Here is a 26,913-nt window from a genome sequence, read left to right as displayed (position 1 = left end):
AGGTAAGCCGGCCTTCTGGAGGATTCTGCTGGTTTCTAAAGGTGGGGCGTTGCTGCCTTAGGTGACAGCACTGATTTTTCCCAAGGGGATACCTATATCTAGAGAGACCAGACGATTTCCACAGACCGCACAGACTTGCGTAGTTGAAGGAATCATTTTCTAGATCCTCAGATTTTCATTTTTATCCTTCCCCAAACTGATCTCTCTGAGCATATTGCCTGTGTCTCCTTTGCCACTTCTCTTCCTCCCATCTGTTCAGGGTCATCCTTCTCTCGTTCTTCCACAAAGGAAAGGCATAAAAAGGAGGGCTGTGCATTTATGGTTGTCCAATACCCCTCCTCAATCCACTATGCTTTCCATACAAACAGGTACATTTAGAAGAAGGAGAAGTAGGAGGGGCAGAGGGGAAGGAGGAGGAGAAAGGCATACCTCTTAACTTCCACGAATCTTAAAATGATGCTTTCTTCCTGGTTGGGTGGGGAGAAGGGGCTGCAGTGGAGACAATTCTAGAAGAAAGAACTCCCAGGGGAGAGTCCTGGGGCTGCTGAGAAGAGAACGTGGCCAAGAAGTACTGAAGGCATCTTCAGTGTGACAAACACACAGCAAGGCTTCCTCTATCGTAGAATTCAAGAGTGGGATGAATGCTTAAAAGAAAGGTACTGGGGTGCCTGGGTGGCTCAGTTGGTTAAGTGCCTGACTTTTAATTTCAGTGCAGGTCATGATCTCAGGGTCCTGGGATGAAGCCTCACATTGGGCTCTGTGCTCAGCGGGGAGTCTGCTTGAGATTCTCTCTCTCCCTCTTCTTCCCCCTCTTCTTCCCCCTCTCTCACTCATGCTCTCTCTCTCTCAAATAAGTAAACAAAATCTTTAAAAAAATTTTAAAAATAAAAGAAAGGTATTATACTGTGTTGATTTGGGGGAAAATAAATTATACACTTTCTGACCCCCCAAAACCCCATGGTTTTATTTGCCTGACTGGTCTGACATGGGGACTGGCTTTGGCTAACCTATGGAAAATGGAGAACACTGTCCAAAAACTGAATGAGTTAAATGTGCAGCTCCAAGGCTTTGAAGAAAATACATAAATATATTAAAAGCACATGTACAACATGGTAGGGATTAAAGCTTTGCAACTTATAAAATTCTCATAAAATTCTTATATCACCTTAAAAGTATGTTAGAAGTTATATGGTTGGTTTTGTTTTATATTATAATGTTTAGGGATTCTGTGGGAAAAGAATGTGGAAAAAGCATAGCCTTAAAAGACTGGGATGCTTGAGACCTTACGCAAACACCTCATTCAGGGCTACCCAGCCCAGAACAAGCAGAGACCAGAAGAAGGGAGCATCCCCCCAACACACTCCCCCACCCCACCGGCACCACCAGCACCAACAGCTCTATATTTGTGGTAAGTGTAACAAGGTCTTGAAGGGGCCTAATAAAAAAACCTTGTGAAAATTCCTGATAGGAAGCCCATATGATGCTGAGTAGGAACTTAGAAAAGAACAAAAGTAGAAGAGTACAGAAATTAGAAAAAGAAATGCCAGCGAAAATTGTCTCATAGCTAGAAAATATTACCAATTCCTTGAGATACGAAAGGTGCTTCTGAACTTACCTAATTAACATTTACTACTTTGTTATAATTAATTATCATATTAATTATATCTATTAGGACTTATTTTGTCTGAAAGTAGCAACCTTAGTCTCCCTTAAGCAAACTGTATTGGGATTAATTAGAATCTTAGAGTAGAATTCAAGAGTGGGATCAATGTTTAAAAGAAAGGTACTGGGGTGCCTGGGTGGCTCAGTTGGTTAAGTGCCTGACTTTTAATTTCAGTGCAGGTCATGATCTCAGGGTCCTTGGATGAAGCCTCATGTTGGGCTCTGTGCTCAGCAGGGATAGAGATAGCCCTAGACTCAAGAAATGGGCATAAATCAGGTATTGGTGAGGAACCCAGGAAATTCTCTTAGTCCTTCCCTTCTGTGTTTCTCTGTGAGCATTAAATGCTTTCTACTCAGGGCGTCTGTGTGGCTCAGTCGGTTAAGCATCTGACTCTTGATTTCGGCTCAGGTCATGATTCCAGGGTTGTGAGATCGAGCACCCCATCAAGCCCCCATTGGGCTCCGTGCTCTGCGGGGAGTCTGCTTGAAGATTCTCTCCCTCTCTCTCTCAAATGGATAAATAAATCTTTAAAAAAAAATGCTTTCTACTCTATCACAGTAGATCGGCTCTAGTTCCTCAACAGAGAAAATGGTAAAACGGGTTCAGTAAATTCTAAATTTCACTTGTTGCAAGTCTGTTTGTCTAAAGAGAAACCTCACTGGCCCACCAAGGTCCTCTTCTGGGCCAATGAGCCATGGGCAAGGGAACTAGATCACATTTTAAATAATGTCATTGAAGTGTTCAAGGTTTTCAGTCACTGGGCTTTACAATCATCGCTTCACTTAACCTCATATTAATGTCCTCCAGCTGAAGACCACAAAAAACATACCTGCCATTGAATGAACTTGGTTTATTGGCTCACTGAACTGAAAGAGACCACATGCCATGGAAAACTGTGGGATGTCTTCGTAAGAGGATGCTGGCAAGAACGTACAGACATTTTAAAATGTACTTGCAATTTTGCTTTCATTCAGGTTTGGTGAGGACAACAGATCAGAAGATAATTGCCATTGAAAAGACAGTTTATTATGTGCAGTTGCCCAGAGTAAGGGGTATGCCACAGGAAAGAACACTGAGGTTGGTGGCAGGCAGAGAGCAAGGGGAATGGGAAAAGCCTTCATTGTGGTTTTCCCAGGAAGGGATGGACCAGGTTTAGGACAGTTTGAATAAGTTCACTGGCTTGTGGGGTTTAGGGGCTGCCCTGGGTTGTCTGATGCCTGGTGCTGGGAAGATTAGGACAGGGGGTTAGTGTCTCACCAGTGTACATGGGCTTTGGATGGGTTTGTTTGCATATGAAAGAGGGGATCAGGGCAGCAATGCCCCAGATGTCAAAGCATCAGATACAGAAACTAGAAAATGTGATTAATACAGTAAGATCTGACCTTATGTTAGGGAACCTTAGGGATGCTACAAGAAAAGTGGGCTTTACTCAGCCCTGGATGTTGTCAAGAAGCAAAAAACTTTTGTGATTGGATATCTATATAATTTCTATCTAGATGGTGGGACGAATGAGGTAGAACTTAAGCCATAACCGGGAAAGCAGCTGCGGGTGTTCAAATTATAGCCAGAAAAAGGGGATGTTTGGTCTTTTTTTGTGGTTTGGACAATATTCTTATTTTGGTTTTGGCTTTTTTTTTCTTATTTCTGTTGTTGATTTTTGACAGACATGATTATGGAGCGCTTTTCCTGTTTCTTGCTTTAGCATGGTCATAGTGATGTTGTCTGATGTTGGTATTCTTTTTTTTTTTTTTTTAAAGATTTTATTTATTTATTTGACAGAGAGAGAGAGAGCACAAGCAAGGGGAGTGGCAGGCAGAGGGAGAGGGAGAAGCAGGCTGGGAGCTCAACATGGGGCTCGATCCCAGGACCCTGGGATCATGACCTGAGCCAAAGGCAGATGCTTAACCGACTGAGCCCCCCAGGCACCCCTGATGTTAGTGTTCTGTGAAATTGTTTATGGGCAATGAGAGAGTTGAGTGCCAGGCCGGCCTGTCTCTCTCACAATAATCCTATAAGGTAAGTACAGTTGACCATTGGACGAAGCAGGAGTTGGGGGCACCGAACTCCGTGTGTAGTCACAAATCCACGTATACCTTTGGACTCCCCCAAACTTAACTAGTAATAGACGACTGTTGACCAGAAGCCTCACCAATAACATAAACAGTTGGTTAATACATATTAACAGTTGATTAATACCTTTGGACTCCTCCAAACTTAACTACTAATAGACCACTGTTGACCAGAAGCCTCACCAATAACATAGTTGATTAACACAATATGCATTATATGCAGTATTCTTACAATAAAGCAAGCTAGACAAAGGAGAATGTTATTAAGAAAATCATAAGGAAGAGAAATATATTTACAGTACTGTACTGTGCTTACCAAAAAAAATCTGCATGTAAATGGACTCATGCAGTTCAAACCCATGTTGTTCAAGGGTCAACTGTACTACTATTATTCCCATTTCCCACATGGGAAAACAGACTTAGGGAGGTCAAGCTTATTTACTAAAGTCACAAAGTCAAGAAGCTGTAAAGGCTTTGTTTTCAGCTGCCTCATGATTGTACTTCCTCCCTACTATAAATGCTGGGCAAACACAGAGGTTCTTTCTGAAAGAAAATACATGCTGAAGATAAGGGGAAAAGCAATACCAAGAGAAGAGGGGCTAGGTCTGGATAAACAATAAAAAGATGTCCACTGTTCTGCAAATGTGTTTAAGTGAATTAGTAAGTAATTCCATTGGTGCATCATAGTGTTACTCTGATAATATAAGTCACCTTCTTTTACTGGTGTCTTAAATCTAAGTAAACAATCAGATTCAGGGCTTAGATTTGAAACATTTGAACCCAGAAAATCCCAGCTCAGTAACTGGACATGACCTTGTTAGGCAGGAACTATTTGCCGTAATGAATCTAAGAGCTGAGTTCCAGGAAGTGGTATAAATGGCAGTTGGAAGGAACAATTGCTATCGAAATAAGCTGGTTTTATATAAGCAGCTTACTTACAGCATATGGCACAATTTTTGACTAAGGTGATTAATTCATGGAAGAAATTATTTTAGGAGATAACTAAACTGTAATCTGGCCAGGCCAAGATGTTTCTACCCGTGTTGTCCATGAACAAGGACATAGCAAATGGCCTGAGTTTCTGGGTCTTGTTCCTCAGCAGGACAAAAATGAAAAATGACTTCTCAAAGCTTTTTTAAGGGATACAAAGAAAAACTTAGATGGAAGCAGTTGTATATACAAAGGGGATTGTTGTTTTGCGCATACCATGAAGACATGGAAAAATTACTATGTTTCATCCCAAAATGAAATGTTTCATATAAAATGGTTATGAAAATCTTCAACCTTGTGATTATCACATGTATCTGGATTCCTCTCTTGAGTTTATGAGTGTTATAAATCCAAAGCAACAGGTTAAGACAAATGTGTGAGTTATTAATTCAGTGCACATAAACCTGAGCACAAAGAACAGAAGAGTTCCAGTAAGTATGTAAATACTTCTCTATAACTATATTTGTTTTAGCATGTATATGTCCATACAGATCGAGTGTGAAATCAGTGGGGAATTACTGCATGTTTGAAAAAACCACCATGTAGAGCTTAGAAAAATTCAAAGCACTGTAAAAATGCCAAAGTTATTCATCTATGAGCTGTCTTTTCCCAAGAGATCTAAAAGATTTATAAAATTAAGATAAGTACCTATTAAGTAGCAAATTAAGCCTCACGTACTAGAGTTACTTCTGTCAGCACTTGAAAACTGTAAAGTAAATACAAAGAAAAAACACTGAAAGGGCTCAGAAAGGCAAATGTTTATCCAAATCCCTAGTTCTTTTAAAGAAATGACTGGGGTTTCTGACAGATGAAAGGTTAAACAAGAGAAAATTTAGGCTCACTTACACATATATAAAACCTCAGGCCACAAGAAGAGTTAGTCTAAGCAGTCAGTAACACAACAAAAATATCAACGGTTGTAACAACCTAACTGTCCTCTGAGAATCATGAGCTTTACAAGTAACAGCAACAAATTAAAGAGTTTCTAAAATGATCATAAAGAATTATTATTTTTATGTGAAATATTTCCTAACAAAGACAATTATAACTGTCAACATATTGTTAGCACAACCCAGTGAGTGAAGAGTGAAAAGTTACGAGTGTTTCATTGAATGCAGCCGTAATGCCCACTATTATTTCAGCGAGTTAGATAAGGAGCAAGAAAATACCTACGTTGGGTTCACAATTGTTTTTATTGAGGTATAATTGGAATACAGAAAAGTGCATATAATTAGTGGTACCATTTGATAAATTTTGACATATATATATATATATATATATATATATGTATACTCATGAAACCATCACCACAATCAAGAGAATGAACACATCCATTGCCCCAGAAGGTTTCCTCATGCCCTTTGGTAATTCCTCCCTCCCCCAACTCCCTACCACTCCTCCCCAGCCTCGGCAAACACTCACTGATCTGCTTTCTGTCACTATGGATTACTTTGCATTTTCTATAGTTTTCTACAAATGTAATCGTACTGTATGTTTGCTCTCTCGTTCTCTTTCTCTCAGTAAGGGGAGAGGGGTCTAGCCTCTTTTGCTCAGAATAATTATTTTGAGATTTATACACGTTGATGCTTTTTTTTTTTTTTTTAAAGATTTTATTTATTTATTTGAGAGAGAGAGAATGAGAGACAGAGAGCATGAGAGGGAGAAGCAGACTCCCCGCCGAGCAGGGAGCCCGATGCGGGACTCGATCCCGGGACTCCAGGATCATGACCTGAGCCGAAGGCAGTCGCTTAACCAACTGAGCCACCCAGGCGCCCACACGTTGATGCTTTTTATTTCTTTTTATTGCTAAGTAGTATTTCATTTATGGATATCCTACAATTTGTTAATGCCCTCACATGTTTATTGCAGAGGAAAAATTTTCCTTTACCCTTCAAAATCCTCTTGGCTGGTCTAAGAATTAAATTGACATGAGACAGGTTAACAGGGGAAAATCTAATTTAATTACACACATAGAGGGGCTCCATAAGAATATGAGGCCCACAGGCAGTCAAACAATTGAGGCTTTTTTGCCACCCAGAGCTAAGGAGAAGGGGGTTTGGGTCTGGGATGGCAAAGGGAAAGGAGACAATTTACAGGAAAATGAAAAAGAGTAAATGTTTGGTAAACAAATGTTTGCTGAGCCATACAGAAAACAATGGGTGGGACACAGAGAGGAATTTCAAAAAACAGTTGTTGCCAAGTTCCTCCCCGTCTACCACCCCTTGTTCATATCACATTGTAATTATCTATGGTGATGGCTCCCTTCCTGGAGCAGGTCCTCTATCGAAATTCTTTTAAACAGTTAGAGAGAAGGTTAAAGGTTCTTCCTGAGCCTTCTGTTTCTTAAAAATAATCAGCCTAAAATAATCCACATGCCAAAGAAACACATTCTGGGGTGACAAATTTTGCTCCCCTACATGTTAATAGTTTGGGTTGTTTCCAGTTTGGGGCTACTACAAATAAAGACACTATGAACATTCATGTACAAGTCTAAGTATGAACATATGCTTTCATTATCATAGGTAGATTATTAGGATAATGACTGGACAATATCATAGGTACTTTTTAAGAATCTGCCAAACTGTTTCCCAAACAGTGTGTACCATTTTACATTCTTACCAGCAGTGTATGAGAGTTCCAGTTCCTCCACATTTTGGTACGGTGGGACTTTTCAATTTTGGTCGTACTAATATGTGCGTAGTAGTTACCTCATTATGGTTTTAATTTGCATTTCCTTGATGATTAATGATATTGAGCTTTTCATGTGCTTTCTTGCCATTTGTTATCTTCTTTGGTCAACTGTATGTTCGAGTCTTTGGCCCATTTTTAATTGGGATGTTTGTTTTCTTACTAGGTTTTGAGAATTCTTTATTCATTCTATATAGAAGTCCTTTATCGTATATGTGATTTGCAAATATTTTTTTTTCCAAGTCTGTGTCTTTTCTTTTCATTCTCCTAACAGTGTCTTTGAAAAGCAGAAGTTCTTAATTTGAGTAAGTACTATTGATCAATTTGTTCTTTTATGGGTCATGTTTTCGGTGTTATAGACAGAGTTTACAACTCTGTCTAAATGCAGAGTCATAAAGACTTTCTATATTTTCTCCCAGACGTTCTATAGTTTTAGGTATTGTATTTAGGGCTATGAGCCATTTCTCTGACATTCTGCCCTGCAAAATCGACCCACCTGTCTCTCCTAAACCCCCTCCTCCATCTCTCAACTCACAGAGAGCAGCAGGATCCATGGGCTCCCCCGCCACCCCACGCCACGGTCTTGAAAGTTTCTCCAGGCAGGAATCTGGAGCAGTTATGGAGCTCACCGGGTTCTTTCCCATCTGTCAAGACTCACTGTACCTTGTTGCCTTGTGTCCAACGTCTTAAGTTCCAGTTGTATTTTGTCTAGTTTTTTAAGTGTTTCAGGCAGGAAGGTAAATCCATCCTCTGTTTCTCTATCCTGACCAAAAGCAGAAGTCCTAGAACTCTTGAACTTTAACAAAATTGCTTTTCTTTAATGACAAAAAGGCAAGAGCTTGTCACTCAGAATATGTCACCACATTCCCCTATGCTTTGTTCTTTTCCTATAAAACCCTCCAAGAACTTAGCCTATGATAGTTACGGATATTTCTACACTTCCCCAACTAGTCAACATAAAAATGGGTACAAAACAGGGCGCCTGGGTGGCTCAGTTGGTTAAGCGACTGCCTTCGGCTCAGGTCATGATCCTGGAGTCCCTGGATCGAGTCCCGCATCGGGCTCCCTGCTCGGCAGGGAGTCTGCTTCTCCCTCTGGCCCTCCCCCCTCTCATGTGCTCTCTCTCATTCTCTCTCTCTCAAATAAAATAAATAAAATCTTTAAAAAAAAAAAATGGGTACAAAACATAAATAAATAAATAAACAAATAAATAAATAAATAAAGTCCTGTCTGCCCTTTCCTAAGGGTATTTTTCCTAACTACAGCTGTTCTAAATTTATTATTAAAAAAAAAAACAAAAAACAAAAACAGAAAGAACAAACCCTACCTAGACCCTACAAGATGGAAAGCTAGTCTCTTAAAGCTTTTTATAAGACTCACTGAGGGTGCTCCAGCAGTCTCTGAATTGAATCATTATATTACTTCAGTTAAGGCCACCTTAATATGAAACAAAATATGATGCCATTATAATTCTCTTAAGTTATAATGTTCACTACCCTGGATTATACAATGTGCACCTGATAATACTAGCAAGCAGTGTCTTGAGATTTTAACCTACGTTATCAGTCTAACCATGGCCATAAACTTTGCTATCTGGAAGGCAGGCAGATGGAAAAATTCGTAAAGAAAAGACAAAGGAGTTACCATGTGCCGGAATAATCCATCCACTGTCCAGAGACCACCTTCGGATCATTAAACAAACTCTTAACAGAAGAGGTAATAATGCTCAGATTTAAACATCCTGGGTGGGGGTGAGGATTCTCTGATATGCAGATAGCCTCCAATCTTGGAGAATGAGAGCTGAAAGAGTTGGCTCTTTGTTTTCGAGTATTTCTCTAAGAGCTCTTTCCTTCATATAATATCCTTATTTTGACTTTCCACTTCCCCTTTGACCGCTGTGTTCCTGGTACCTACTAGCCTTTGTCAAGGGAGACAGTTTCACCCCCTTGTGAGCAGAACCTCTAATATTTATAGTAAGCACCTTTTTAAGCCCCATATTCTCCAGGTAGCAAACTCTGCTTTTCTTGGTATTTCTGGAGCCCAGAGGGAACCCAAGTCTTTTGTAGCAGGCGCTGTACTATTGGTGTGTTTCATGCCTGTCTTCTCAAAGGAGAGAAAATAAATGAGAGGAAAACAAATGTTTGCCAAATGTGTCTCTTTATCAACCTTGTCATTCCTCAGATTGGGAAACAGTTACTAGTTAGCTGTGCTTCCAGAATGAGGGCCCAAATATCCCTTTCAGGGAAGGCCTCTTTTACTGAAGTGGTTCACTGTGACCCTATTTTCTTTTAAGTAATGTGCCAGGCCCTCTGCCCACACTTTTGACAAATCTGACAAAAGGGGAACCTAGAGGATTGAGCTCTGGTGCATGATCCACCGAGCCTGCACCCTATGCCCTGTGTTTCTCCTCGTGTTGGACCCTGTGGGAGCTCTGGGACCCCCTGCCTATCCAGCAACCCTTCCGGAGCCAGCCCCGAGCTGCCACCCACCCTTCTGCTAGGTGTTCACTGGCGCTGAGCAACAGAGGGTCCGAGTCCACTTCAGCCGCAGCGAGGGCCTGTCCCAGCCATACACGGAATCTCTTCCTCCGGCTAAATGCCTTCTCAACTGCACTCTGTCCTTCCCATGTATGTAAAGTATGTGACATCAAACTCAAGATTTTCCTGCTGTAGTTAAAACAACTGAGCTGGCCCTGTTCTCTTTCCTCTTTCTCTTAAGCCATTTTTTGATGTCTGTGGCCTTGTATTTCTCCTTATGCAAACATATTATCTAAATGAATTTTTTATCTGCAGCATTTCACCTCAAGAAGTATTCCTGGCATGCCAGACAGAGCAAAATGGTAAACACTCTGGCACATTTTACTTTTGAAAAACTGCATAAAATATCCACCCCCAACAGGGACAAGAGACAGGGCCTGTGACAGGTTCTCCAAGTCATGCACTGACACTCTAAGTCACTCACACACAGGATAGGATCTTGTTCTCCTGTGTGTGCCAGTCAGGGACAGGGCTAGTCACAGGGTGAGCACCTCTGCGACCAGCATCAGGCATTTTCCTCCTTTGTTCCTTGTGGTTACTCCTTGCAGTCAGCTGAATCAGACATGGGAGTTAGGGACGGTGTGTTAGCTAAGAGTCACAGAGAAAGGCCCACAGGAGATGTAACTCTAGAAACACTAGAAAAATATGTGAACTTGAGAGTGTTGCCCTTATGGTCCAAGCCTGGAAGGTCAAGTAAGCTACAAACTCTTTATTTGATCGGACAGAGACAGTCTCCCCATATTTTTAGTCTAAAAAGCTCGAAGTGAATAATTAGGGAGAGTGAAAGAGGGAAGGAAAGAAAGAGGGAGAGAGGAAGAACTAGGGAAAGGGTAGGAGGGAGGGAAAAGAAGATTGGAGGGAGCTCAAGGGAATTCTCTTCTGGCCAAAATAAGTGACAAAATTTCGGGCTCTGCTTTGAAGAGGGCATGAGAAATTCTGTCAGAACTTACCAACTCTTAGTTTTCTCCATTTTTTAGCCAATAGTTGTTTCTACAGTATCTTACTAAGTGAAAGGGGCATGGGTGGGAAGGACACGGTTGGCGGCACTGACCACCCCTCATGTCACGTGTCAGGTCCACCCGGAGAAGTGGTGGAAGTTTGGAGGTAGCCTCAGGTGCTTCCCCAAACTTTGAAGACTTTTTTCAGAAAACTAATACTCACGGCCCAGAGAGGGAAAATATTTTAAAATTAAAAACATTAAAAAAATGAGAGCGAACAGAAGGTAAAATATTAAAACTATAAATGGATAATTTTTAGAAGTGTAGCCAAAATAAAAGTCAATGAAGAACATTTAAGAGATGAAGTTTATAATAAAGAAAAGGAATGTGAAAAAGGATAATACGCAGATAGCAAAGCAAACTGATAAAGGGAGCCAGACTGTGAGAGCTAGGAGACTGGAGATCGTGTCGGTCTTCTTTACATCACGGTGCCCAGGATACTGTCAGGACTCAGAAAATAGTTGCTGAACAAATTCATAAACATTAATTTTTGAACTGTAATAAAACCATTTTTTTCTTTGAAAGGAGAAAAAATAATTTGAGCTAAGAATATGGATATGGAAGGTCAAAGGCAAAGGCAGGCTTGCCACAAGAGGATGAAAGGAGAGGGAGGGTGAGCGGGGGAGAGAACCTGGAGGAAAAGCCAAAGCTGAACCTCATCCTTTACTGCATTATCAAGTTGTAAAGCGAACCCAAAGGGCTAATTCACACGACAGAAATATATCCATAATGCAAACCGAAACAGACAGTAAGAGGGGGAAAGGGAAGAGAAAAGGCACTCCCCCAAGGCGGGCTTCTAACCGAACTCCTTGGGGGTACTTGTCGACGGCCTGCTTGGAATCCTGGCTCTCACACTTGTACTTTGTGGCCGCAGCATGGACCTCTCCGAAGGAGCTACCTGAGCCGCAGGATGGAGATAGAAGTGCACACCTCACAGAGCCGTGGTGAACATTCCAAGAGGTGATGAACGGAAAGTGCTTAACCCCGCGCTGGCACCTAGGGAAACCCTGCAAAGAGTAATGATTCTTTTATGACTACACACCCCATCCTCACATCCGGGCCCGCAGCTGGCCGTCAGTAACAGAAAGTCACAGTGCGGCTCAGCTTTTGGTAGAGTTAGCCCAGTCAGCCCAGGATCTGTCAGCAGTGGGCTCCTTCCCCTCAGGGCCCCAGCAGCCACCAGCAGTCAGAAGGACACACAGGTGGGCCCACTTGCTGTCCAACTTAAACTTTTCTTGAGATCTTCAGGTCAAATCAGATATAGCTCATGTTATCATTCAGAACTGTTCTTAGCCACTGTTGAGTTTTCAGATAACCACTAGCCAACACTAGTGCCATCCACTGAGGTAACACTGGGTATTACTAGGTATGACCGTCTCCATCTGTTAAACAAGAAAGTGTGCAGAACCAGTACCTCTGCTGAAGCTCTTCTGTCTCTTCCCTCGTTGACTTATCAGCTGTCAAATTCATTAAAACTACCACAGGTCTTCCTCCGGTTCTCAATCCAGGATACACTTTAGCTTACTTGGAGATCTTTTAAAAAAATACCATGCCCGAGCCATCCCCTTCCCTAATGATTTATGATGCACAGTAATGGTAAAGAACAAAAAACAAAAAACTCAACACTGCTAGCCATGTCATTTTCACCTGTATCCTTTCACTTATTACAATGCTGTAGAAACGATCAACTGCGGGTTAATAAAGAAAATGTAGAATTCACAGGCCCTCAGCGAGGGCCTAAAGCCCTCTCCTTCAAAGCCAAGTATGACATTCTGTCAATTACTTTGGCCAGAAGATTTTCTTTCCTCCCTCCCTCCCCCCCTCTTCTTCCCTCTTCTTCTTTCTTTTTAACTCTTCTCTTCTGGCTTCACAAACTGAGACTATGGGAAGACTGTCTTTGTCATATTACATAAAGTTTGTAGTTCAGACATATTCCTTCTCTGTAATGGATGTTCTGGTCTCCCTCTCCTTTGGCAAGAACCTTGGCTTGTGGACACATATCTTCTGTCTCGAAACATGCTCCCGCCCCCACTTTTAATGTTGGGGCACTTGGGTCAGTCCTAAACTAATGCACAGACCCTTGCTGAAGTCACTGGTTCACAGGCAGGAAAGTAGCACAGTATGGGTAAATGCAGCCTCAGGAGAAAGGCTTCTTTTCTCTTCTGAGTGCCCTTCTGGAAGTGACCCCAAGCCCAGCCCTGGACTCAATAGCTCTGGGAGTTGAAGCCATCTCATGATCCCATGGGGCAGTCTGCTGTAGAATGCAGCTGATGCCAGAGAAAGCAGAAATGAAAGATGCAAAGAATCAGGGTCTTGTGTGACAACTCTGTGTCACTGAATTAAATCAGCTGAAACTTATTGAGCTTCTGGTAGTTCAGTCAGCCAGTAAATTCCCATTAGTGTTTAAGCCGGTTTGAGTGGGGTTTTCCGTTATCAGCAACCAGATACATCTTGAAAGAGCCATTGCAAATTTTAAAAGGAAGGGAATGCTTGGTTTTGAATTGAATTACACTTGAAAAAGCTAGCCGAGTGCTAAAAACAATATATTCAAACTTTAAACACTTTTTGCTATCATATTTAGTAGCTATTACCTTACCAAGAACTGCTATCCAGTTGCAGGTTGTTTTTGCAGGAAATGTGGCAAGCTGTGTCAGTCAGTTTATTCTGTAATTATGGTGGTGGGGGGGACTTCAGTATCCTGTGATTGCTATTCGATGCTATACTATGGGATTAATACCAGACGAACAAGAAAGATACTATTCAGCAAATAAAACATACAATAAAACAATGTATATAACAGCGCATTGGTTTTATTGATGGCAGAAGAAAAAATTCTCATTCACTTGTAAAAGGTACTTGCTCTAGTTAACTTAGTATTTTTTCCCATTCTTTGTATGAGCTGGATTGTTTCCCCTCTAAAATCTGCTTTTCCATTCTCCAATAATAATATTCGTCACGGCTGCACCTTATTCTGAAGAGAAAGTAGGAGGTCTATCAACAGCTCTTGACGAGGATGTTTCAGTCAGTGGCTCCTTTCTTCACAAAGGCTCTATTTAAAAAGAGAGGAGGAAAGTGAGATTGGATCCTCAAATTGACTTTTCTGTACTCAGGATACACTTCTGCTGAGACATATGTAAATGTGAAGTGCTTGTATAAATATTAATAGATCTCAAGTAGAATAAATTGCACACTGCTGTCTAATTTATAAACATAATTTCTATAAATCAGTATATAAACAAAAAGCAAAATCAAAATAATTTTTCTTCTCGAAATTCTTAGATACATCTCCGTCATTGCGAGCCCCATTATTGCTGGCATGTCGATTTCAGGAACTTGGATTAACTGAACGGTATTTCACAGAAGATGACCTGGAACAGATGCAGTCTGCCAATGGGCCACTTCGACCCCCATCCTACCCGCCTCCGTTTCCCTTTGAACGCCTCTGGACTGGCTCCGTCCACACGGGTAATTTATGTGAGTCTGTCACCTGCTCCTGCCTCCTCCCAACCCCTACCGGCACCGCTCCAGTTGAAGCACTTGGGGTGGTGACCACAGAACGGCTGAGAGGAGCGGGGAGAGAAGCCCGTGTGCCAGAGTCGCACGCCAGTCGCGTGCGTGCAAGAGCGCTCAGGCAGGGAGGGCAGAGCGCCCCCGGCTGCACACCAACAGCTCTGCTCGTCTTCGGAAGTGCACAGTGTCCTGCGTGGAAGATGAAGAGCTTCGGGCGCTGTTACCCTCACAGGACGCCTGTCCTGCTGGCATCAGTGGGTTCTGCGACAGCTGTCTTTACAGCAAGCATTTCCCTGACCCTGATTTCAAAAGTTTTACAGAGGGACGCTGGACCACATTGTTAAAAAAAAGGACATTTAAAAATGTATCTTTTTTTTTTTTACCAGCTGAAAATGGTGTTAAAACCTGGACTTTAGAAAATAAAGTCATGACATTTTTATGCAGTAGTCGATGCTTAGCTCTTGGCTTCAAGGTTCCTGGTTGATCTGTGAAATTGTGAGGACTATTCTTTCATCAAACAAGTAAGAAACTGGAAGTGAATCCTCAAGGCGACTCAACATTTATTAAACTGCTTCTGGCACGAAGTCTTAACTTCGGTGGCCCTCGGGGGCTCCAGAGTGTCCCCACACAGATCATCTCTGTCTTTTCACCGCAGGACGTGACACTCTAAGCACTCCTGACTGACTACTGCGACAGCTTCTTAGCTTCGTCGCCTCCTGTGCTGTGATCCCACAGCCAGCAGCAATACTGCCTAAGCTTAATTTTGATCCTATTACTCTTACTCCGAAGTTCAGAGCCACCAGTGCAGCTAAGGCCACACTCATGTCACCACCAGCACATATGTTTAGCATCTACTGTTGGGTTCACAAGCTCTACTGTTGCCACTGAAAGCCGCTTGCTGTGAACTCTGCTTCTCCCCTCTTTAAGCGTTCCTCGGCCTTTAGAATGTCTTCAGAGGACTCTACCCCACCATGAAAATGAAGCTCCAAATTTATTCCTGAGGCCTGCCTCTACTCATTGGTGTCTAGTTCCCAGGACTCCAGTCATGTCAGAAACCTCTTCCAATGCATGTAGTTTTGGCCAGCTTCACGGATTAAAGAACTATGTATAATTCCTCTATCCATATCTACTCATATTTCTGAGTTACCTGGGACGATTATGGCAAGCGCAGGAACTAGAAGTTTGGAGTTTAGGCCCTCTTTCCCCTCAGGGCTCAGATCTGACTTGCCACCATTTTGTCCCAGACTTGGGCCTATTTCCCCACACTGCTCCCCGATACCTCCTTCTCTCACCTAGCCTGGACTCCCAGGCATCTCCTGCTTTTCTAGTCTCTGATGTTGTGCTTAGTACCAAGACCAAGTAGAATCCAAATCCCTCTCCACCTTGGATGAGGTATACATGCGCATGCGAAGTGGTGGTGGTGGGATAGAGGGCTTGCAAAGAAAACTTTTTAGGACAATCAAAGAATGTGTAAACTACACATCAGAAACTTTATCAAAATATACTTATTTAATAAACAGGTACTAGGTGTTATTCATCACCTAGCAAAGTACCCAAAACATTATAAAAAAAAGTATAACTATGAAATTATGGGTTTTAAGTGAGAATAGAAAGTGCCTTAAGTGTTTCTTACTATCCTGAATAATTTTAGATAACAAAACCTGAGAAAAATTTCAGCATATATTAGAATTCATACTTATATTTGCTGGAAGTCAAATGGTGGGCTACAATGTATATCTTCTTTTTAAACACTTAAGTTAATGGAAACCAGGAATGATGAAACAAAAATATCTTTTCTCTCAAGAAGAAAATAACATATTGGTTGTGTGACAAGAACAAAAGGTATAATTCTTAGTGTTGGTGAACCTCCCATTAAAGGTAGTATATCAAAAAGATAATTCTACTTCATAATCTTTCATGTTTGAATTAAAATAAAAAAAATAATAATTTTTCAACCAAGAGCACATGTATTTTGCTTATTTATTTACTTTTCAGAGTAAATTTTGTAGTGAGAGGTTTTTTTAGTGATACCATCATGAGACTGTCCCCCCTTCCTCCCCCACGCAGCAAAATTAATCTTCTTATCAATGTCAGGAATCCAAAATCTCTGTCATACATTCCCCGCATCAAGAGGACAATCCAAAGCAAGCACCTGGGAAAAATGGGCGTTTTAACTTAGGGAACACAGAAAACTATTAACATTGTGATGTTTCAGTTGATTGGGAGCAGCGTGCATCGTAGTATTTGGTATTGATGAGCTATAATTACTGTGGAGCTATGGTTTCTGGTTTACTTTAAGCAGTATGTTCTTTTTCAGAGGACATTTTCTGTGGAAGCCTAATCTAGAAAACATATGAAAGAAACCGAAGACAGGCCAAGACGATAGGAGTTCCAGCCTTCTGGCTGCAGCCTTACTCACCCTCACAACCTCCTCTCTACTTCCAGCCCTGCCAGGCCTTACCCACCTTCTATTCTGCAACCTCAGGATACCGCTGAAAAGTCCTAGTCCTGCATCCGCTGTTAGGCAACCTAGAGCAATCAGGGAGTTGAGAACCTTCGGCCTTATTTTAAAACCTTGGTTTAACCAATTTAGAAGCCCTCAGGAAGCTATGAGGGAATTCTCAGTTTTCATTCACCTTAAAAGTGCTTTAATTGTAAGCACACTGAACTTACGTTCAAAGTGGATGTTCAATCTTGCACAATGTAAAGTTGTGGAAGTCCTTACATGTACTTGGAATCTGCTCTGGTCAGTGCTTGTTACAGAAAAATGCCCAGTCATGAAGTAGTCCTTCTGTGATAATATGGACAGTAAGTCCCGGCTGTTTACTCAGTGGCCTTGTATTAAGCACAAAGAAAAGCCAGTGATAGGACAAAGATGATGCTACTCAGGCCTGCTCAGGTAAATCAGAAGTCAGGTAGCATGAGACTTCCACTCCAGGCAGACTACTTTATAAGGAACGAAGGACTAGAACACAGAAGAAAACATTCCTTCACTTAGGATGACAGAGCTAATTTGTAACCAGCGAAGGAGCTTTGGGAAAGCTGAAGGAGATCTAAGACTCTGGGACAGTGCTGCCCAGCACAAACACAATGTGAGACACATATGCAAGTTTAAATTTTCCATTAGTCACATTTTAAAAAGTACAAATAGGTGAAATTAACTTTAGTAACATATTTTATTTAATCCAGCCTATCAGAAATAGTCTCATTTCAATACATAAACAATACAAATAAATGATATTTTATTTTTTTACCTAAGTCTTCAAAATCTGATATGTATTTTTCATTTATAGCACATCTCAATTTAGACTAGCTGCATTTCAAGTGCTAAAAAGCCACAGCTGGTTTGAAAAATTGAGAGGGTCACTTAGCAGGGGGAAAATACAATGTGGATAACAGCCTTAGCAAAATGAATAGCTGAAATGAGAAACTGAGAACAATTTCTTAAAAATTCTCAATGGTCTTGTTACTGAGAAGAAGAGACAGAGAAAAAAGATACAGTTAAGTCTAAAACAGCCTCATATAGTCTTTAGAGTGATATATAAAAGCTGTAATGGGAAAACTCTGAAACTATTCAAAAGTCTGGGCATAATGAAAAAACAGAAATGTTACCAAAGATGACAAAAGTATTTCCTTCTAATAACATATTAAAAAATAAGGTCTTTGTTGATCAAAATGAGATGCCTTAGATTGGTCCCATAATTTCCTGACTTCTTTGTTATATTTCTCATCCTTCCCATTGGAGATAATTTTCAGAGAACAACTCCCTGAAACTCTAAGATGAATGTTTCTGGATCAATAGCACAGGGCCCCCAAATCCCATCTCTGTAAGCAATCACGTTATTTTCATCCAATTCCTGAAGATACATTATGAAAACATTTCCTCTTTCTTGAAAAGGATTGTAATTAATTAAATAAAAAACTCAATTATCCAAGTTGGTGATTATCTGGTCCTTTGTTTCCTTTTATTTTCTTCCTGCTTTCAAACTTAAAGACATTTCACTGATTGGCATCACCTCCGATAGAAGAAAGTGGGTATAGAGAAAAAAGTTAGAGGTAGCATTTGTGGGGAAAGGTTTGCATTTGTGGGGAAAGGTTTGGTGGAAAAGTAGCTCATAACTATGGTATAATCTTATATACTTTATAATTGAAAGGTTTGAAACATCAGTTTTTTCTATTACATTATTATGAAATATTAACACTTGGATTTACATATTCAACATAAATGTCATCTCACAATGCCAATTTTACCTTTTCATATTAGTTCCGGGCCCGGGGAGGTTGGTAAAACTGCTGCGTGGGCCGAGTGGATCTTCTTGGCTGGCCATCACCTCCTCTACGGAACTCAAGTGTTTGGTCATAGGTGCCTTCTTCATCCTATTTGTAAAGAGTAGTGATTTAAACATGTTCAGAATAGCTCCAAGTTTCCTAAGTTAAATACTTTATGGTGCCGATTTTGATATGCCCTCTTAAGCTGCCCTGGGATTCATATCTGTCAACTTTTATAACAGAGGGAAGCAAGGGGAAGGAAAAAAAAAAAAAAGCAGGGACATTGTTAAAACTCTTCTGGTCCTTGATAATAGAAGAATGAACTTGACGTGGTAAGATTAGAATCAAATTTAATTCTAGAAGAGGAAACTATTTCCACATAATAGCATGATTATCTCACCAAATGACTTGACACAAGGGGATGAGATCACAGAAAAGCCAGCATTATAATAAAAATTTTCCTGAATATTTGGGCTTCTAAATATTTCTAGGTATTTGTCATGGAAAGGGATTTTGGTAAGATATGGAAAAGGGGTTGAAGAGCCAGAGAACGTTCACCAGCTGTCTGTCCTCATCTGATGAAATCTCCAAGATCGTTAAGAACCTTACATCTAGAGATAGGAAAAAATAATGGATTGGAATAAGGAGGAAATACAATTTACATATAAAGAAAACTTCATGCAAGACATAGCAATCGCCACAGTAAAACACAAACTATTTTCTTCTCATTTTCTTTCTTACTGAGGGGATAGATCTATCAGCTCAAGGAATAGCATGGAAAATTAGGATAAGCAGATTAAACAGCAGAAAGAATACAGTTAATTATAATATTTGAAAAGAACTTAGAAGCAACAGAAACGTAGCCAAAGCCACACTGGTTTCTTACTGAGTGCTGCCACCCTGTTATTTTAGTATTTTTAAATTAATACAGTTATGAAGTATGTTCCCTTTTAAAGACAGGAAAAAAAACTGGCTCTCAGTTTTGTTTATGAAAGTAACTGCTTCTATTTCAAAATTAGGGTTTAAATTCCAACTGCACTATCAGAGCACAATAATTTGCATGATTTTGGAAATGTATCCCACTTCTTCCTCCTCACATTATCTCTGAATCTTCTTTCCCAAAAGATTGCTTTCCTTTGACCCTATTAATACCATAAGAAGTTATATGAGAGACGGAGTTCTATTCTTCAAATTTTACAGATCCAACTACTGCAATTTTACCTGAGAGAAGCAGAAAGATGCTAAGATAATTTGATCAAATCCTATCATTTAGAAATGATATTTAATATTTGGCATGAACATAACTCTCATTATTAGGCATCCTCCATGGTATTCTTAAGAAAAAAACCATCATTTCCATTTTATACAAAGGACACTGAAGCCCAGGAAAACTTTGTGACCTTGCCCTGATACTTCTAAGGCAAACTTGGGTTTTGATTCAAATGCAACTGCTAAAATCTTTACATCTCAGTCTGCATGTCAAAGAAATAAACCAAAAGCCAAAAATAAATGATCATCCTTAAGGGGCCATCATCACCTAAATAAGAGAATGGAGAAATGTGACAATCTATTGACATCACTCTATAACTGCGTTTTAGAGACAAACTCCCAGATTAGCTCTCCTTTCTCTATGCTCCTTTCATTAACAATCAATCTCAAAATGGTTAGAAGTGTCAGATATGCCTATAATTTAGCAAAGCAATTAAATGCAGGAAGAGAAATTAAAAAGTGTTCAGGAAGGAGAGAATTATTTTTTATTATTCTGGTCACTCTTCTGAATGATGATTGTCAAATATTATAGCTAAATTTGAAAAGGAGCTAATTTTATGACATATGACAACACTTAAGCTCTGCATATTAACTGAGAAGAATGAAAATATATTTGCTACTATAGTAGATGAAGTAATTATTTCAGGAATTAGAATCAAATGCTTTTTTTCTCCATACCCAGCTGCAGAACTGGCTAGAGGACATCTAAAAATCTATACGTTATCAATAAAAAACACTGTTAAAGGTAGGAAACTACATTTGCTGAGGGAGTGAGCTGGATTTATATAATATGGCATTGCTGTTTGAAAAGCTGTCTCTACTGTGTTTAAAAGATTCACAGACTATTAGTCAGAGCCCATTAAATGGTTTTATAAAGATGAACGACCATGAGATTTCTTTCACATTATTTGATGTCTCCACAATCTTTTTATACAAAGTAGAAGCAAAAAATAAAAATGATCCTGACAGCTTGGTTTTCAGTTATTGTCAAAGGCACAATCTTGCTTTTTTAACTTTTAAATATTCCTCTTGCAGAATACTTGAGGGCAAAACTGGTCACCCACAGAAACTACTTCCTATAGTCCATAGCTAGTAATTGTTAGCATTGAATAGGTACCTCTTTCCATTTTACATAATACAAGCTCAATTTAATAGATGAGTTTATTTGGAGTCATCTTTGAATGACATTTATACCTAGTTCTTCCTTCTAACTTATCTCCTCCCTTTAGGTATCACTACTCTGTAACAGATTTATTTATTACTTTACTTATTTATTTTAAAAGATTTTATTCATTTATTTGACAGAGAGAGACACAGTGAGAGAGGGAACACAAGCAGGGGGAGTGGGAGAGGGAGAAGCCCAGGCCTCCCATTGAGCAGGGAGCCCGATGCGGGGCTCAATCCGAGGACTCTGGGATCATGAGCCAAAGGCAGACGTTTAACGACTGAGCCACCCAGGTGCCCCTAAGATAAAATTCTTATTCTGTTTTATGGCATACAGATGGAGAGGAGAGGTTAAACAGATTCAAAAGCTTGCCCAGAAATCAAGGCAGAGAGCATATACTGCTCCCAAATATGCCAATCTACTCAAAGATTTCCTTGAGAGATACTTCATGACTTTGGTATTTGAGACTTCGGTCTCTTCAGTCAGATCGAAGTCTGAGTTTAGACTCTACCACTTTTAAGCATATTACTCAATTTCTCTTGGTCTCAGTTTTCTCACACAGAAAACAGTAATGAATTCATAGGTTTACATGGGGAACTATAGGAGGTAATACCTATAAAGGGTTTATGAAATAAGCCTTCTATATTGTCTATTATTCTGAGATAAGTAACCCTTTGACAATACAATATACAAGCCCACTTCAATCAAACAATCTAGACCCACAGACTTTGCTAAAATTCAGGAAGTTTGTTGCTAAAGTATTCCTCAAATTGCTTTGGGCAGATAAGGAAAGTGGAAAAGCCACTGGGGGGAAAAATGGAAGAGCTAATGCAAGGAGAAGGATTCTTGCCATTTGCTCTCCTTTTATTTCTACGGAAATTAAAAAAAAAACAACTATCTATACACTAAAACTATAATTTAATATTCTGAATCACTCTATTTTTACCACTGGTTTTATTTCTTTGGGAGTAGGTCTTTCTTTTTTTTTTTTTTTAAAGATTTTTATTTATTTATTTGAGACAGAGAGAATGAGAGAGAGAGAGAGCACATGAGAGGGGGGAGGGTCAGAGGGAGAAGCAGGCTCCCTGCCGAGCAGGGAGCCCGATGCAGGACTCGATCCAGGGACTCCAGGATCATGACCTGAGCCAAAGGCAGTCGCTTAACCAACTGAGCCACCCAGGCGCCCCTGGGAGTAGGTCTTCTTAATTACAGATAAAAAGGGCAAATAGAACAAAAACAAAAAAAAAAAAAAAGGGGAGGGGAGGAAATTAGCAAAGAAGCATTCTTGAAATCAATCAAAAGTTATAGACACTATTTGCATAAAATCTGAATATTTTAAGAGGAAGCCAAAAATAAGTTAACATGATCAATCTCTTTGAATATCTTGCCTTTTAGATCATACCCTTGAAATTTTGGGAAATGTTATAAAAAGGAACCAGTTAGAAACCCTACTTAAAAAGTGGAAATACAGCAATGATTATTAATAATAGAAAATGCCTATCTATGTTGCTATGTTTTCAGGTCAATGCCTACAAATTATCTTTGCAAAAACAACTGCTTTCTCAAATATGCTAACTGAACAAATATGTTTTAGAGTATCTTATGGTTAAGACATATGAGCATTAACCACAAGTGGTTAATCATTTCACTCTCATAATTATATCATTTTTACATCTTAAATGGGCAGGCTAATATAATTTAAGATAGGTTAACCCATTCTTTCTCTGAAAGTAATTACTGCACCATCATGACAGACTACTACTTAAAGTCAGCCCAATGCATATTATGTAACTGACCACCTGAGACAAACACTTATGGTATGCTGCAGTGACCTATAATACAGATTTAAGAAACAGAGATAGAAAAAAAAAAAAATCTCCATGTCAAATTGATGAAATATAGGCCAGATCTTTGCCATTAAAAAGTACAGAGGCTTGGAGTGGGGATGACACGTGACTTGACACGCTTTATAAAACTACAAGAAAAAAATTGTCATGCCTAGCAACACAGAAATAAAATCATTGCTGATATTTTCACCTACTTAGTGAAAGTAAAAGAACATAAGACTAACAGGAAAAGAGTTAAACATTTAAATCTTAAAGCAGATAGCACCCAATGTGACGAACATCCTTTCTGCATTTAAATCCCATTCACACCTAAAAACCCATACTAACAAAGTCTGCCTAACGAACTAAAAATATTTCTCTTTAGTGAGACATAATGATAACAGATGTTTAGAAACCCTTATCAATAACAGGCTAGTTAGCAAAGCCGCGGGTTTAGAAATGCAAATTAGCCCAGGAGTCAGCGATCTGAAGTCCCAGGTTCCAGAGAACTCTGGTGAGGGGAAGTCAGGCTTCCTCAGGCAGTCAACTCAGTCAACTCCACTGTTCTGTGTCCTGTACGACAAAGGACAAATCTGCATTTCTACCTACATTCTCTCATTGAGCCTATTTCCTTTGCCATATGAAAGACTTTATGCTATTTTAAAACAAGCATTAGTCTTCTATTTTCTAGCATCAAAAGACTCTTGGAATCACTCACTTGTCAAATACCATTATTTCCAGAATCTCCCATCATCTTGATCGTCTTTTCCTTTATGCATTTTAATATTTACTCTTCTATGTAACCTAGTTTTCAGACTAACATTCCAAGTAGGGTCTGCTTGGAACATAATACTATTATTTCCCATGATGAGCAAACTCTATGTAAATCTATTAGTGCAATCTAACTTTGTTTTAATGTTTTTAGCAGCTGCCCAATCACTGCTTGTTCATATTGTGCTTGTCATCAAGCAAAATCCCTACAATCTACTCCTCGGTTTATGTCATTCTGTGTTTGAAAATAATTATTTTCCCAATCTAAATCTCAACCTTAAATTTAACCACCATTGAAATCCATATACTAATGAAAGATATTATTTTGGCACAGTATTATCATTGGTGTATTCTGAATAACTATAATATTAAGTCAGTTTTTCTGACAAGTTATTTTGATTTTTTTTTTTTTTTGCATAGTGAAAATCAGAGGACTACCATCTAAAAGCGTAATACCTAAATAGATGACTAAAATGTCATTTAATCTTGAAACTAGATTCCAGGGAAATTTAGAAGATGAAAAGAGTGTCTCGGTATGAGATTAAACTCTCTTAGCAACAGAATAGTGGGTTAAAGGAATAGGTTGATTTTTTTCTGCCCTATGTAAAATGCTGTCTAGCCTCTTGAGAAATAGGAGCTGATACTTCTACCCACATTCAGCTTCATTTTTTTATTTAAAAATTTTTAAATTCATGAGAATTAAGATTGAGTGAACTAAATGTTTGAAAGATACCTTAATTAAAATGGTATATCTCATATTGAGCACAAACTTACTGCAATGCTGAATATTTTTTTTTAAAGATTTTATTTATTATTTGACAGAGAGAGAACACAAGTAAAGGGAGAAGCAGACTCCCGCGGAGCAGGGAGCCCGATGTGGGACTCGATCCCAGGACCCTGTGGTCATGACCTGAGCTGAAGGCAGATGCTTAACCGACTGAGCCACCCAGGTGTCCCAATGCTGAATATTTTTATACACAGTACTTCATTAAACTCCCACAAAAATCCTCAGGTAGTTTGGTATCATTTATCTTCATTTACAGGTAAAATGTAGGATCACGTGCTATGGTGTCAATGAGTCTGAAACTTGAATATCAGCTCTGCAACTTGCTAACTTAATGATTTTAGGCAAGTTACTTCATGACTCTGAAGCTGTATTCATAGTTTTCCTTGTATGTAAAGTGGGAATACTAATAATTATTTCATAGGGTTCCTGTAGGTATTAAATCGATTAATGCAGGTCAAGAGTTATACAAGGTGCCTGGTGTGTAAGTGTTCCAATTATAATCAGGCTCTAAAGAGGACTCTAATCTTCACATTCTCAGCCATTTATTCCCCTTTACCTCAATATTAGTAGAGAAATAACATATCATCTCGCTGTTATTGAAACAGAAATTACTCTCAGTATGCTTAAATTTATGGATTTCTTTTCCTCATGTTGAGATTTCAAAATGTTCAGTATATGAGGAGTTAGCTTTTAAAAAAAAAAAAAAGAAAGAAAATCATTCTCTTTCCAAGTTTAGGAGACCTTCTCAATCATTTTTGACGGTAAGATGGTTGAAGAAAGAAAATGGTATCACAAAGATTTCTCCAAGAATAATAAGGGAGAGAAACTTCTCTCTCTCCGTCAACTTAGGTAAAGGAAAATTATACAGTATATATCACCTGATTTAATTAAGGCTATTAAACATATTATATTTTCCTGTAATAATTTCTACGTCTACTGAAATTCAGGAACCCTGTTTCAGATGTTCAACACAGGCTAGGGGAACTGATAATATACTCTTGAGAGTAATATGCTCATCATCTTACACAAAGGGAGAACATAATAAATGTTTGTTCCTGTTAAATATGTGTTTTGTTCTCCTTGTTCAAGAATGAAGCCATTTCTCCTTGTCTGTAGAGCCACAGCAGAACAATGACAATAAGGACAAGTTAGGAAGTATTACTTTGGAGTCGAAAGAGTTTCTTAGGTTTTTCAAGCACTTAATATGTACTTTTCTGAAAAGTATTAAGGTAAAACAATCAACTTTTTTAAAATTCTAAATTCATCCAGAAGATAATTTAAAGTATAACTACTTTATGTAACTTAAAACTCTTTCCCTCTTCTCTCCCCCATCCCACCCCACACACAATGTAAGCTGCTTATTAAAATAAAAAGTAAGATGGGGCACCTAGGTGGCTCGGTTGGTTGAGTGACTGCCTTCGGCTCAGGTCATGATCCTGGAGTCCCTAGATCGAGTCCCGCATCGGGCTCCCTACTTGGCAGGGAGTCTGCTTCTCCCTCTGACCCTCCCCCCTCTCATGTGCTCTCTCTTTCTCTCTCTCTCAAATAAATAAATAAAATCTTAAAAAAAAAAAAAATAAAACATAAGGCAAGTAGATCCTACTGGACTAGAAGAAAAGGACAGTAGACAATCAGTGATGATGTCATTATTGTACAGGAATTTGTAAAACTGAGGATTACTAGGGGCGCCTGGGTGGCTCAGTTGTTAAGCGTCTGCCTTCGGCTCAGGTCATGGTCCCAGGGTCCTGGGATCGAGCCCCACATCGGGCTCCCTGCTCGGCGGGAGGCCTGCTTTTCCCTCTCCCACTCCCCCTGCTTGTGTTCCCTCTCCCTTTCTCTCTCTAATAAATAAATAAAATCTTAAAAAAAAAAAAACAAACCTGAGGATTACTAATTAAGGCTTAATGAAAAATCAGTAAGACTTAGAAAGTTTATGCTATTCTTAACAGTTTATAAACTCTGAAAGTTATAAAGTGTATGATGATAGTCAAATTCCACTTTCATTATCTATGAATACGGACATGACAGTCTTTTAAAAGCTGAAATGAAATGAGAAGAAAAGCCTGTCCAGGGTTAAACACTAATTTATGCAATCCCCGGTTTTGACAAGAATCCTGTCAGTGTCAAGCAGCAGGTACATTGACAGCAGGATGGGCTGAACAGCTTTGTGTCAGAGCTAGGACGAAGTCACCAATTTATGAAGGCTGTTACAAACACAGGACTTCAAAAGTGTGAAGAAAAATGGTTTCGCACAAAGGAAATGATGGAAATTTTTATAACTTTGCAGGCAACACTATTAGCTTAAAGGAACACAGTTCTTTCATTTTGTGGGAAAAACTAGTTTACTTTAAAAAAAGATTTATGGATTTTT

General features: G+C 39.5%; 1 protein-coding gene across 4 annotated transcripts in view; it reads right to left on the bottom strand.

The window, feature by feature from the left end:
• Nucleotides 1-13,735: 13,735 nt before the first annotated feature.
• Nucleotides 13,736-26,913, bottom strand: part of TDRD3 (tudor domain containing 3) — a 157,513-nt gene continuing 144,335 nt past the window's right edge. For all 4 annotated transcript variants that reach the window (XM_081815006.1, XM_081815008.1, XM_081815007.1 and 1 more), the window contains 2 exons: nt 18,707-18,832; nt 13,736-13,994 (listed from right to left, as the gene is read on the bottom strand). In XM_081815006.1, the coding sequence (XP_081671132.1) occupies nt 13,964-13,994; nt 18,707-18,832 (157 nt within the window). In that variant the 3' untranslated portion in view covers nt 13,736-13,963. The remainder of the gene's footprint in view (nt 13,995-18,706; nt 18,833-26,913) is intronic.

Source organism: Leptonychotes weddellii, chromosome 3 (genome assembly GCF_054177405.1).
Source record: "Leptonychotes weddellii isolate Sample4059 chromosome 3, ASM5417740v2, whole genome shotgun sequence".
Taxonomy (NCBI): domain Eukaryota; kingdom Metazoa; phylum Chordata; class Mammalia; order Carnivora; family Phocidae; genus Leptonychotes; species Leptonychotes weddellii.
The sequence above is the reverse complement of the archived record's forward strand: the minus strand, read 5'-3'. Positions and strand labels throughout refer to the sequence as shown.